General features: G+C 40.2%; 1 protein-coding gene across 1 annotated transcript in view; it reads left to right on the forward strand.

The window, feature by feature from the left end:
- Positions 1–14122, forward strand: part of NID2 (nidogen 2) — a 56589-nt gene extending 42467 nt beyond the window's left edge. The window contains exons 16-21 of the mRNA XM_007435320.3: positions 2188–2317; positions 4822–4993; positions 8684–8841; positions 10676–10799; positions 12044–12156; positions 13200–14122. Coding sequence (XP_007435382.2) covers positions 2188–2317; positions 4822–4993; positions 8684–8841; positions 10676–10799; positions 12044–12156; positions 13200–13210 — 708 coding nt within the window. The 3' untranslated portion in view covers positions 13211–14122. The remainder of the gene's footprint in view (positions 1–2187; positions 2318–4821; positions 4994–8683; positions 8842–10675; positions 10800–12043; positions 12157–13199) is intronic.
- The last annotated feature ends 278 nt before the right edge of the window (positions 14123–14400 follow it).

Consider the following 14400-nt stretch of genomic DNA (forward strand, 5'->3'; position numbering starts at 1 on the left):
CTCCTCCTTCCCCCTTAAATAAGTATTTTTCTACAGAATTTGTGTGTTTGTCTTTACGGCAAGAGAATAGAATGAAAATGGAATTTACTGATAAAATGTGCTAGTATATCCATCTATAGATGGGATAGGATATTTTGGCACCTGAGACAGAAAGTATTCTCCTTCCCTACAGATATGCAGATAGCAACATATGCATACATGTTAAAAACAATTAAATAAGTGAATTTGATACCCTTTCTTACTGGGAAAGGAGCTACGCTTTTTTGTTTAAATTTCATTTTACTATATAATAGAGATATACTGTAATAGTAACATCACCAGAGGAATCCCTTTGTTTTTAACACTTAAGCACCCCCCCCAGCTCTAAATAATATATTTTACTTTTAATTTGATCTAGAAAACAACCTCCAAATTATGTTGCCAGTTTGGGGGGTTGTAACAGGGTGTGTGTGTGTGGGGGAGAGTTCAAGATGATGGCGGATGTGATTGCATGATTGGAGCCTGGCACCTTTTTACATGTGTTATATGCAAAAATGGGGTGGGGCTTCTATGCCATTTTGAGTCTTTTAACATCCTTCCCGCCCACTTGTGAGTGCCCCAAGTTTGCAATCTGTGGAGTTAGGAAAGAGTTGCAGGTGGCCCTCAGCTGGTGGGCAGCCCACTTGTTTGAGTAGCATCCAAAATCTGCTTCAGCAATTGCTGGAATCTGGAAAAAGTGTGGTTAAAATGTTTTTCCAGGGTTTCATGTAAGCTTTCAAACTATTTTAGGTGTTTGGCTTGGTTCTTGGAGAGGTGAAATCTCAATAAAATACAGTGTGCTTAAGTAGGTGCAAAATGCTTTTCCATCCCCAGAACCAATCCCTTGGTATTTTAGTCTATTCTGAGAACTACGGGATGCAGTTTTCCCTGAATGGGTCAGTTGGTGACCTCAGTGCCAGTAACCTTCAGCCATGTCAGTAACAGGTCTTGTACTGTAACGCTTCTGGAGGCATTGAACTGGGGAAAGTACCTAGCGCATACTCGGTATTTATAGTTTGCATTCATTGAAAAGTACGTGCCTTATGTAATTTAAATCACAAGGGATGAGCAAACTGTGACCTCAGGCCATAGGAAGCCTGTAAAAGTTCCCCCCCACCCCCGTTTTTTTAATCCCTCGGAACTTTCTCCAAACATGTTGTGGAATGTAAGGAGCACAATTGCTGAAAGTCCATAATCCAGTTTCCTACCATTTTGAGAGTGGAGGGAAACAGTAACTGTAGTGTGAGCTGTAAAATCAGTTTATCACAGTTTGAAAAAAAGAAAAAGAAAGAAAAAAGAAAACCTGCAAACTCCTACCCCTAATCTGAAAAAAGAAAAAAAAAAGGAAAATCCTGGACATGTGATAAATAGGATGATGCTCACTTAACAGAAACCATCTCCCCCCCCTCAGCTTTGCCATTGTATCTTTTATGTCTCTGCTGAAAACCATCAATCATTCTTCCCCATAAGGTTGTCCACCTTGATTTAAGCCATTGTGGTACCAATGCTTGCCCTTTTTAAAAACACGTATTTTGTTCCTGAGATTGCTATGAAGCACATTGGCCGTGTTCTACTGCATTGAAAGATAATATCCAGGTCGTTTTCTCAGAGACAGAATGGAAATGATTGGCCATCACTGCCTTCCTGGATATTTTTTGATGCCCCATTTTGGCCTACAGCCTCTGTATTCCCTGCTGGTGTCCCCTTCAAATAACAAGTATAACCAGATCTGACCTTCAGTAACTTTTTGAGCTCAACCAAGGTCAGCTGCTACCTATCTCTGTGCTGTAGAACCTCTCTGTGTGTTGGGATTGAGATCATGATGTTGTGGGATATCAACACATTGTCCTCATACCAATATACCAATATACCACTTAACTCATTCCAATAACCCATATTTACAATGTGTAGAGAAAACTTTTTAAAAATTTGAAATCACTCTTCAGCTGCTTTTTACAATTTAAAGAAAGCTGAAGTACAGTGTGTCCAATATAGTCTTTAGCTGCATAGCTCATTAAGGTCTATAAAAAAACAATTAAAGAAGATGGCAGATAATATAATCATCCATTTGTATAAGCAGGAGCAAAATGCTCTTTCCATCAGCAGGCCATTGAGATAATTGTAGAACTGAGCATTATTTTGTCCGTGTTTCTGTGTCCCTCATTGTAGGGTTCCATCATGGTAGGGATTGACTATGACTGCAGGGAGAAAATGATGTACTGGACTGATGTCGCAGCACGGACAATTAGCCGGGCAAGTCTAGAGCAGAATGCAGACCCAGAGACCATCATTAGTTCGGGTAGGTATTTGACATTCCCTGGATTGTCCCATCAATAGTTGGGATGCTGAAGGAGTTTTCTCAACCCAGATTTTCAAAGCCTAAACCACATGAAATTTGCCAAGTTTCTATTGTTATTCTGTTTCAACAGAAAACCTGTATATGTGTGTATGTGTATTTTCTCAAAGAAAGCATTCATCTCCAGGATCCAACATGTGCAGTAGCTAAGGAAAGGTATTGTGGCAGAAAGCCAGCATCACATACCCGGTGAAAAGATTTTTGGGTAGCAGAACAGAAAAGGCATTGTAGAGCAGCCAGTCAGTTAGAACAGGGTTCCTCAACCTTAGCAACTTTAAGATGGGTGGACTTCAACTCCCAGAATTGCTGGCTGGGGAATTCTGGGAGTTGAAGTCCACCCATCTTAAAGTTGCTAAGGTTGAGGAACCCTGAGTTAGAGGATCCTGGTGGCCCTATTGATTTTAAGCCTGTATTCAGAGGGCTTCTGCCTTGAAGCAAAAGCAAAAATATTAGTTTAGCCTTGTGCGCTCACAATGGCAGAGTAACTTTTTCATTTTTTACACATATCCAAATTAAATACATTAATAAGGGCAATAAATAGAAAAGCGCCCCTCTACATATTCTACAACATATTGTGATGTGAATTGCCTTTTTGTCTCATTGTCTTTGCGCATCTAGTGGATCACTTCTAGAGACAACTGAAACAGCCTAATCAGTTACTAAGCCTACAATTTATGAGATTTGTTTATTTATATTCTGCTTTTCATTAAAGAAGTTTCAGGCTGATGTAGTGTATGGTAGTTTATAAATTGTTTGAATAAAGGGGTTTGCATTATCAGCTGGCAGGGAGGGAGATGTGGGATGATCCACTAGTAGAACTTTCATAGCAAGACCTACGAGCAGCTTCCTTGCCTCTGTGCTCAGACACGGCTTATTAGACCTACAGATCTGGAGCTTTAGGGTCCAAGAAGACCCACAAACAACCCCAGAGCTGATCCCCAGTAAATACAGCAGCCACAACCTGCATTCATGCTGTGGCTTCTAGAAAGGCACATATTAGCTGATCACTGTTTAGAAGGATTTTTTCCTTACCTGGCACTGAACTGACCCAGTTAAAGGCTGCTTTGGGGGTACATGGCCAACAAGGACACTGAGATGTTAAGGGGCTGGTCTTTTACTGCATTAGTACCCTCATAGCCTTCGGAAAATGTGGTCTGGTCCAGATCTTTCCAGAGATTGAGAAGGTGGTAGCAATGGCAATGGCAGGAAGAAAGAGGAAGCTAAAGTGGTGATGCAAGAACAGTGGTGTCCCCAAAGAGGTAAGGTGGTGGAGAGGAACAGATAGGTGTGTAGGGGAGGCTCCTTGTAACATTTTCCCTGGATTCTTACAATCCTGGTGGTGTGTCTGAGTGTGTATGAGCTCTGCTCAAGTCCTCACTGTCTTGTAAAAACAAGCACTTCCTTCCTGACCAAACCTGGATGTGTAAATAATGAGCTTGGTGGCCAGAACTGCTCCTGACTGATTTCTTTTCCTACAGGACAGCTGACTTAATAGTATTTAGAAACCTCTTCAGTAGGGAATTGATGGAGATGCCATTCTCTTTTGACAATGTCTCTGGCTGTTCCAGTTATATGAAGTCTCAGTGGAGGTTGCTTCCTTGAAAAGGGAGGAGAAAGCAGGGTCAGGGCAATGAGTTCTGCATATGACTTGAATCAGTGAATCATAATGTAATACAATTCATGCCTATGAATCAATATTTTTCACCATCTTTCAGCAGTAATCCACTAACCCAAACAAAATATAAACACTGTTGACAAAACAACTCACAAACAGGTCTACTGAACTTACCATTATTACTAATATTGTTAGTGCAGGCAATTGCAAACTAATCATTATGAGACACCAGAAAAGTCAGCTGAAGCTTATCTGTATGAATCATCCGTTCTGGAAAACTGCTTTGGCTTTAAAGCTGCAAATCAGATAATGACTGTGTTCACACCACATGGATAAAGACCCAGCAGTTGCATTTGTACAACCTGCTAAATTTAATGCTAAGGTTAATTTTAACCATGCTTAGTTTTTTCATGGCTGACTAGATGGAGCATGTTGTATGAACAAAGCCAAAAGGAGGCATAGAGACAAGTGTTTTGAGCTTCGATGACTGAGGATGGACTTGAATGTCAGTCTTTCTGGTCGTAGTCCAGTATCCTAAAGAGCACACAATACTGATTTATACTGTATATATTGATTTTATAAATAAGAATGGTTTGAGAGATTACAGACACACTCATATACTGGCAGCTACGGCCTGCTGTAGGAAGACTGTCTGGGATAGATGAACCAACAAGAGTGACCTGCAGGAGGAGCACTGAACACCAGGTTGAACAGAAAAATCTATAGATTATATAACAGGTTGTGCCAAAGATAAATATTTTATTTAAATCCACACAATGATTTAGTGTTCCTAAAGTCCAGAAAATGCTTTGCTTGATTTCCCCTCCTTTAGGGCTGATTAGCCCAGAAGGTCTTGCCATTGACCACCTCCGAAGAACCATGTTTTGGACAGACAGTGGCTTGGACAAAGTGGAGAGTGCCAAGTTGGATGGCACAGAGCGACGAGTGCTTTTTGCCACTGACCTTGTCAACCCCCGTGCCATAGCAGTGGATCCCATCCATGGGTAAGTGGCTCGGTCTGTCTTGATGCTATGTGAGCTTTAGGCAAAGAATGAAAAGACAAAACAAAGCAAAAAAGAAGTTTATATCTATTTATCTGCCTATCAATCTTGGACTAACTGAACTAAGTTGGCATTAGTTCTTTGTAGATATATTGAATTACTCTGTTAGTAATCTCAAAGCCCTTTCCATGTGTTTTCTTATTCTTCTGTATTATTAATTCTTTGGCTTTTTGCCCTGCCTTTTCACCAGAGAGTAGCACGTAAGGTGGCTGACATGAAAAAAGAGCAAACTACAATACAAACAAATAGCACAATTTAAAAAATGTAATTGGCGTCGTCCATAATTACAAAGAGAAAGGTTGTTTTATTTATTTATTTATCTATTTATTTATTTATTTATTTATTTATTTGAATTTATTAGCCGCCCAACTCCAATGGACTCTGGGTGGCATACAAAACTGCAAAATCCATAAAAACAGACTTAACTATAGTTTTAATTGGGAAACTGTCAGCATTTTAGACCAAGCTAAATCCAAAAATGCAAGAGAATTCTTGGAAGCCTGGTATTCAGACAAGGCAGCCATCAACAGGTATATAGAGATAAACAGCATCTACATACTATTCAAAAGAGACAAAAGGCCAGAAGATCACCTCACCAGCAATCATCACCCAGATGAGCAAAGGTTACCACCAGGCACAGAATCAAGCAGTAAACAGATGCTAATCAAGGAACTCCCAGAGGAGCAAAACAAAACCCCCACCAGCACTGGCAAGGCAGGCCATAGTATATAAATGGAGAGCAAACCCCATCCCATTTTAGCATTGAAGATGTTACCTAGCTGGGTAATGAAACGTTTGCAAGAAAAGAATCAAGCTCTGAGAACCCCAGGGACCCCATAAAAGCAGATAAAACATCAAACCAAACAAACAGCCCAGACTAAATCTTACAAACAACACAAATGAAACAAAACAGGGCCCCTAGACAAACAATAATACATCAACCCCAGGCCTGCAACCAAAGTCAAGTTTCCAGAGCTTTCCGGAACCCCAGGAGAGAGGGCAGCATCCTTATCTCTGGGGGGATCCTGTTTCAGAGGGTGGGGGCCACAACACGCTTCCTGGGTCCCACAAGATGACAGCATTTAGTAGAGGGGACCTGGAGCCAGAATGTACCGGGCGGTAGATAATAATATTGTTTAAGCCAACATTAAGACCATTCAAAAGGCTCAGTTAAAAAGATACATTTCCACATCCTTTCTGAAAGCAGAAAGAATGGAGACCAATTTGCTGTTTTAAAGGAAGTGCGTTCCATGTTTATTATATATTCTTTAGATTTATATCTGAAAGATGTCATTTTGGCTTCAGGAGCTCAAGATAACATACATAGTACTCTGTCCAATTTTTTTCGCACCACAACTGTAAAAAAAGTTTGAGCTGAGGCAGGGACTGGCCCAAAAATACTAAATGCACTTTCGTGGTTGTAGATGGGCCTGATTGTCATCTCTGCAAGCAGTGACATCTCTCTGAAGGGCTGCTCTGCAAAATTTAATAGACAAGTTCATATATCACTTTAGACAAACAAAAATCTATGGTTTAACTACCATATTTTATTTATTTATTCATTTATTTCTGTGGCTCTGAATAGCTAACCAAAAAATTAAAAAGTAATAATCCAAATAGACCACACTAATAACGTTAAAGCAATGCAGCTGAGGTCCCTGAAAAAGCTCACACCATACAGCCATACAGCAGAGCTCACCTAACATCCTGACCCAAGACCCAAAGGAATACCCAAGTTGTACAACTTTGCAGAATGCAAGTAAGGTTGGCTGAATCTCAGGAAGGGTGGTGTTCCACAGGACAGGGCTGCAACAGACATGCTTCTGGGTCTCACCAGATGAGACTGCTTCAGAAAAGGGTCCAGGGTATGCCAATTCTGTCAAATCTGGTGGAACAGGCAGAAATAATTGGAGACAGGCAGTCCTGCAAATAACTTGGCCCTATACTATGCAGGGGTTTATAAGTGACAACCAGCACCTTGAATTGCACACGGAAGACCACTGGGAGCCAGTCCAGCTTGCAAAGCAGAGATCTGACATAAGGGTACTGTGGTAAACTGCCTACATCACAACATTCTGGACCATTTACAACTTCCAAATGCTATTCAAGGGCAATCCCAAGTAGAATGCATTCCAGTAGTCCAACTTAGAGGTGACTAAAGCATGAGTGACCATGAGCAGGGCCTCTCAATCTAGGAATGGGTGCAATAATGCACAAGATAGATTTGTGCAAAAGCCACAGCTGCTACCTGCTCTTCAAGCAAGAGCCATGAGTCCAGTAGACATGCCAAGGGGGAGTGCAACCCCTATTCAGACACAAAGATGGAACATTTGTGGATCTGAGGGAGGGGCTCAAAACCCATAGCCATGTAGTCTTGCCAGGGCTGAGCTGTAGCCTGTTCATCCCCATCCAGATCCTCACAGCTTCCAGATACCAAGAAAGATCTTGGTGACATCACTTGGTCATATGTGGGTAGAGATGTACTTCTGGGCATCATCAGCATACTGATGATACTTCACCCTGTGTTGGTGGATGATGTCAACCAGTGGCTTAATGTAGATGTTAGAGAGGAATGTGGAGACAGTAGAGTTCTGCAATACCCAGCAAAACAATGACCTAGGGTTAGACCTCTCTCCCCACTATACTGACTGGAACCAGCCCTGAAAGAAAGTGGGGAGCACTGTGGAACAGTCTAGAAGGATATGATGTTTTATAGTATCAAAAGCTACAAAGAGATCAAGGAAGGCCAGGATGGGTCTGGTCCTACCAAAGATCATAAGTGTGATCAGTGCTGTCTTGGTACAATACCTAGGCCTGAATCCCAACTGAAAAGGGTTAAAATAATTTGTTTCTTCCAAGACCCTCTAGAGCCACAAGGCAACCACCCTCTCAACAATCTTTTGTAAAAAGGGAAGGCTGGAGACTGGTGAAAATTGTCCAGATCTGTTGGCCAGTCTATTCATTGTGCTAAATGTAAAACAAATTATTATGCTTTAGGATTATGGGTGAATCTGGGCAATTTCATTATGAGAATAGGTTCTTAAAATAGACAAGCATGATTACCATATCATCTAAAAGGGGGCCTGAGATGAAAGTTTCAAACTGAGAATTGTCTGTTATGCTAATGTAGCACATTGAGTTCTCAGATGATATAAATAGAATGGTGGGAACAACTTCTAAAAAAGTTTATTTTTTAACATTTCCATTCCGTTCTTCCACTCATTTTGGATTTAGAGCCATTGACAAACATAAACAATACTGCAGTAAAAGTGACAAAATCATGCTAAATTAGTCTTCCTTAACCTGCCTGGATACAACAAGATCTACAGTCCATCCCTTCCAGAAAGAACTGGGTTGGGGAAGGCTGCTTTAAGTAATAAAGGCAGTTAAAACTAAACCTAAAGCAACTGATTCTAATTCCTAATTATTCCTGAAAAAGTTATTCTCCTTATGGACACTATAATTAAGCATCATGTCAGGATGGTAGCTTAAGACTACTTTTGTGAATTATCTCTAACCATGAGATTGTTCTCTTGGGAGGAGATACGTTGTAGTCAGATTCCACATGGTTTTTCACTCTTCTCCTTTTGCTTAACCGCTTTTATAGCATGGCCAATCTTGGTTGCCTTTTAGGAATCTTTACTGGACAGACTGGAATCGTGAAGCTCCCAAAATTGAGACATCAACAGTGACTGGAGAAAACAGGCGGATTTTGGTCAACCAAGACATTGGGCTGCCGAATGGCTTGACCTTTGATCACTTTTCAAAACTGATCTGTTGGGCAGATGCAGGTAACATGGATTTTGTGGGGAGGAAGTAATGGGGTTTCTGCATAAAATAGAGAGAGATGCTTTTATTGAATTAGTTTAAAATATATCCCATTGAAGGCTAATCAATGGCCGTATGGAAATGATGGGCCATATTTTGAATCGGACAAGAGCCCAAAGGCCCAGTCTCTTCTTTGGCAGTGCCTGGCCCTTTAACCTTGTCTTCTCCAGGATACTTTGGAGGTCTCTTCTCTTATAAGCTTTGCGTGTAAGTATCTTCCCTTGTTTTTGGAGTAAAGGACTTGTGTTCTTCAGAATGACAAGATGCAAGGGAGCTCTTTCAATAGAAGACAATATATGTAGCTCAGGGTTGAACTGTGGAGTCCTTGGAGCTCCCTGAGCTTGGTTGTTGAATGAAATGTCTGCAAGCAAACAACCAAGCTCAGAGAACACGAAGGACTCCACAGGGAGCTCTTTGCCTGATGCCTTAGCTTGTAAGAATGAAGCTGAACTAAAGTCCAGAATAAAAAGTGGGTTTGAGATCAAATACTAGAGTGACTGTGCATGTGTGGAGTGCTAGATGGGAAATTTCTTAAGGCAATTGGACATCCTTAGTCAAACAACTGTATCTTACTTGCATATTCCATTTTATCCAAGGTATTTAGAGATTAACATAAAGTCATATGCATGGAGCTATTTATATTCCCTAGCTTGTAGAATCATCACCACTACCATCATCCTGTAGTCAGACTGAAGAACCCAAAATTATAATTTGCTTTTTTAAAAACAAATTTCTAAAGGAGCTGAAATAGGATGTTCTAAATCTGGATTAACAAAATGAATCTTGTGTTTACCTGACATCCAAGATCCAAACAAACTATGTTGGCTTAATCCAATGTCCTGGTTCAGAACTTGTTAAGTGAATGGCTGGGATCCTATTTTGCGAAACATAATCAACTTTAGTTTAGTGTAGTGTCAGAATCCTCGCAATTTTTTATTACTTTTATTAAGAAATAGTATTCATGCTTTAACCTGCTTGCTTTTTATGTGTTGTGTGAACCCACATATAATGATGTGACTGAAAAGCTCCAGGTCTCTCTATACTGGCTATCAGAAATTGAGTGTAGTATCCAAATTATTTTGCTTAAAGTTTTTATCCTTTAAGATTCAAAGTTTTGTCTATCTTCTGTTTATATAATCTGGAATAGCTGCACAATCCAGACCTGTGCTGGATTCTGTACTCATAATCAGCAATTATATTGATGGGTATACTTTACAATTAAAAATCGGACTACCTGGATACAGAATCTATAGATTTCCTTGAAAAGCAGAAAAGATCAACGTTTTTTGCATGGACAGTTTGCAGTGCTTGCTAAGAGTTTGTTAAAAAGCCTTTGCTCACCATGATGCTTTTCTAATTGAAGTAACAGAATCCCTGGAAGCCTTCGTGGGATTCCTAGTTAATGGACCAGAATGTTAATATATAGTGCGCAAAGGGCTGGCCTTACAGTGGATATTGCCATCAACAGTTTAATATGGGAATGAGCAATCTGTTTATTTGAGAAAAGGATTGCTTCCCAGTGCATCTTCCTAGGAAAGGATGACATTGGTGGACAACTACTAACCCTCAACCTCATAAGGTTAGGTTGCTTCAGCCTCAATACACAAAAATGGATGGAGTGACCTCTCCCGTAGGGGCAAGCCTTGTCACTCTGGAGATTCCTTAACAACAAATCATACAAAATAAACCCAATTCTATAATCAAGATGATATAGTTGCAATTATCTCTTTGAGTAAGGGGAAAAAAAAACACGCAGACAGGACTTGTTTCCTGATTTCAGTCTCTTTGTTTGAAAAGGGACCAAGAAGCTGGAGTGTATATTACCCAATGGAACAGGAAGGCGGGTCATTCAGAATAACCTCAATTATCCCTTCAGCATCGTCAGCTATGTCAATCACTTCTATCATACAGATTGGAGAAGGTAGGATCTTCTCATAGATTAAAAGATTGAATTAGAAGACAAATTTAGAAAGCCACCCTGTAAATGTGTGATACCTTTCTTATTTTCATTTTCATTCTTATTTTTATTTTCATTTCTTTATTTTCTATTCATTTGGAATAGAAAAATTGCTTACAAAGTGGGCTTTCCCCAGAAAAGATGCATAGAAAATATTTGGGGCGATGAAAAGTCAGTTCCTTAAAATATAGCCCTACCCATGACAAAAGAGCATTGAGGTAACCCTACTGAAGAAGCCTGCAAAATTGCAGATTAGGATTTTGGTTTTGTTTCCTTTTTTGTGGAAGGAGAGGTTTTAATTTGTGGGTGAGGGTGGGGTGATAGAAGCTATTGGCTTTCTCTCCCTCATCTCTCTATATTATGATTGGTGTGAAAATGACATATACCTGCAAAATGTAGGAGATGAGGGAGTTAGGACAAATGACCCAAAGTTTTTGCTTATTGGCACCATGAGAATAAAATTATTCATTATAAACCAAATGTCAATTATTCCCCTTAGAATTCTACTTATGGGGCAAGGTTGGAGGAAAATATACAGTATTGCATTCATTGCTATGTCCCTCAGAATTAACATCTACCAACCTTCAAAGTGGATTAGATTTAGATTTGGATTCAGCCCACTTGTTTTGATTTGGGCAACTACCACATCTCTTTAACACAGTTCAGCTTGATGAAAACTCCCTCAAGTCAAACTGAGCTCCTGGTGACCAGATAGGGTATGTAGTTTTCTTGGCAATTGGTGGTTGGCCATTGTCGTCTTCTAGGATGTTTTTTCAACTTTCCAATCTGGGCTCCAGCCCTTGGACTTCCTGGTGCTGTCCTGTGCAAATATTAAACAGGTCTGACTCTACTTAGCTTTTTTGATCAGTCAAGAAGGGCTAGGCTAGAGTCACCCATTGGGGGAGATGGGCGGCATATAAATTTAATAAATAAATAAATAAATAAATAAATAAACAAACAAACAAACAAACAAACAAACACCTATTAGGATTTAGCATATTATAATGTGCACTTACACAGATACCCCATACAAAAATCACAACCAGGGCAACATACTTAACAATCTGGGCCGTTTTTAATCTGTGCATTTTAATCTAAGAGGGAAAAATGTTAACTTTCTTCACTATAAAATACCAGATGGAATGTTGCATTAGCTAAAAAAAAAACCCAACCCCAAGCCTCATATGCCATTCAATTTCTTTGCACAGGGATGGTGTTATAGCTGTGAACAAAGACAGTGGTGCTTTCACGGGCGAGTATCTTCCAGAACAGCGGACACATCTCTATGGAATAACTGTAGTTCACCCATACTGTCCAGGAGGTAAAAATTAGGATTTAACCATAAATGTTGGGGCAGGGGTTGCGGGGAGGAAGAGGGAGGGAATAGGAGAAATAGTCCCACATCTTTGCTTCTGCAGTGATTTCTTTTCAGGAGTGCATCAGAACCGTTAGCATTATAGGAAACAACCCTGCATTCATCTTGCTGATCTGCAGTGGTTTGAGCTACCGTAGAATAGGAAACCATATCCTAGTTGCCTTGGTAATAGACATTCCCTTCCTGCAATCTAGTAAGCATTGGAGTAATCAAAACTACCTCCTAAACAGCTACATGGTTCTAGGATGCCCTAATTCACATGATCCCTGACTGGACAGGATGACATTGTGAAGGAGAAAACAGCCCCAACACCATTGAAAAGGATGGCATCAAAGCTGGAAGTCTGAATCTGCAGGGGGGTTTATGGGGATCAGTTAAATCTGTGAAAACAAACCTTTTCTCCTGGATCTGTTTTAAGGTTAAACATTTGGCACAATCATAGCAAAAGGTGAACATCCATAAATACATGTGAAAAAGCTATTTTTAGTGCTTTGGAGGGTGTCAAATTATTTTCAGGAGGCACACTTCAAACTGGAGAATTATTCTGGATCTCCTAAATCTCTACAGTAACTGGCCTGACAGACTCCAGGGAAAGACAAGACGGATTGGAACACAAGGCTTGCTATTTATGATTTTGTGCCAACTGTGACCTGCTCCAAGCAGGAAACAGCAGCTGGAAAAGAATGTTTCCTACCACTCATGGAGTCACTGGGTTGCTTTCCCCATTTACCTGCAGCTTCTTAGCCTAGCAAACCTTTCCCTTCTAGCCTTGATGAGATCCTTATGCCTGTAGATCCCAACAGTCCCTCTGGCAGTCTCGGCACAATGAAGCTCAACAGGCAAATAGGAAGAAAATGCAAAGCTCTCCTTAGAGAAGGAACTGCGCCATTGGTTATTGGTGGCATATTGTCTATGTGATCCATCATTGTCAGCCAGCAGCAGCCCTTATGGAATCACACTCATTCTTTTATTTATATTTATATTCGCAGGAAGAAAATAAGCTATCTATAGGTGGAGGGAAGGAGAGGGAATAAATTCCACTGTGGCAGCTGGAAGAAGAGTTCCACTTCCTCATGTTATTGCACACCGTGCAAAAGACCCCTCCAACTGTAACAGGACCGTTAATATGTACTGAAGAGAATTAAGTGGTTTAACTTAGAACAAAATTATCTAGTATGTTAAGTTATACCTCAAATCTTTACTACTGTATTTTTTTTTCACAATGAAAACAATTTTATCTATTGCCAAAAAGAAATGGTGCTACAACAGGGATGATATTCTTCTGGTGATTGGAGCAACATTGTAAAAGAAATATGACCATATGAACATAGCCTTACTCCATCACTATTTTATTGGAAAAAACCAAAATTCTTAAAAAGTGTAATCGGGTGTGGAGGAACCATCTTAGCTCAAACAAGGAAACTGTCTAGAATGACTTCTGGAGCAGGGGCTCCAGAGGTCAGTGTAAACCCAGTGCTTTTCAACCTTGTCAACTTGAAGACATGTGTACTTCAACTCCCAGAATTCCTCAGCCAGCATGGCTGGCTAGGGAATTCTAGGAATTGAAGTCCACATGTCTTCAAGTTGACAATGTTGAGAAACACTGGTGTAAACGCTATAGGAAGCAGAATGGAAAAACAAATACCCATGTCTGTTCTTAGGAGCCATGCAAAATTGTTAAAGGTATTTTGGAAAATTTAACGTACTGCCACCTCTGGTTGCTTCTGATTCGGTGCATGACTTTTTAAGATTTATGTAAGAATATGCTGAAATGTTTCAAATTTACCTCCCACTCTTCATATTCTGGGACTGTATGAGAGAAAGTGTGTTTGTGTGTGTGTTAATATCTGATGGTAACTTTTAATGTTTTATAGGCTATTCCATGAATTCAATAAAAAGGCTGAACTTTTTATTAGGCCACTTGAGTTTTCTATTTGACAACCTGCCAGGAACACTTTTCCTCATCTTAAGCCACTGAACTGAAGAGGTGCAGGTGAAACACTTGAGATTCATGGGTTAGGAACTGTACCACAATCTGGTTCACTAAAAAGTCTCCCCCTGCCCTCCCCAAAAAGCGCATAGAAACATCTGACTCTACACATGTGCAATATGTCTTATGAACAAATAAACTCAAAGCTGAAACCATGGCCACTGTTGTACTTGGCAACCTGCCGCTATAGGAGAACTGTT

Source organism: Python bivittatus, unplaced genomic scaffold (genome assembly GCF_059951505.1).
Source record: "Python bivittatus isolate LINGU-HERP-01145 unplaced genomic scaffold, Pbiv_v1 ctg000580_np1212, whole genome shotgun sequence".
NCBI lineage: Eukaryota > Metazoa > Chordata > Lepidosauria > Squamata > Pythonidae > Python > Python bivittatus.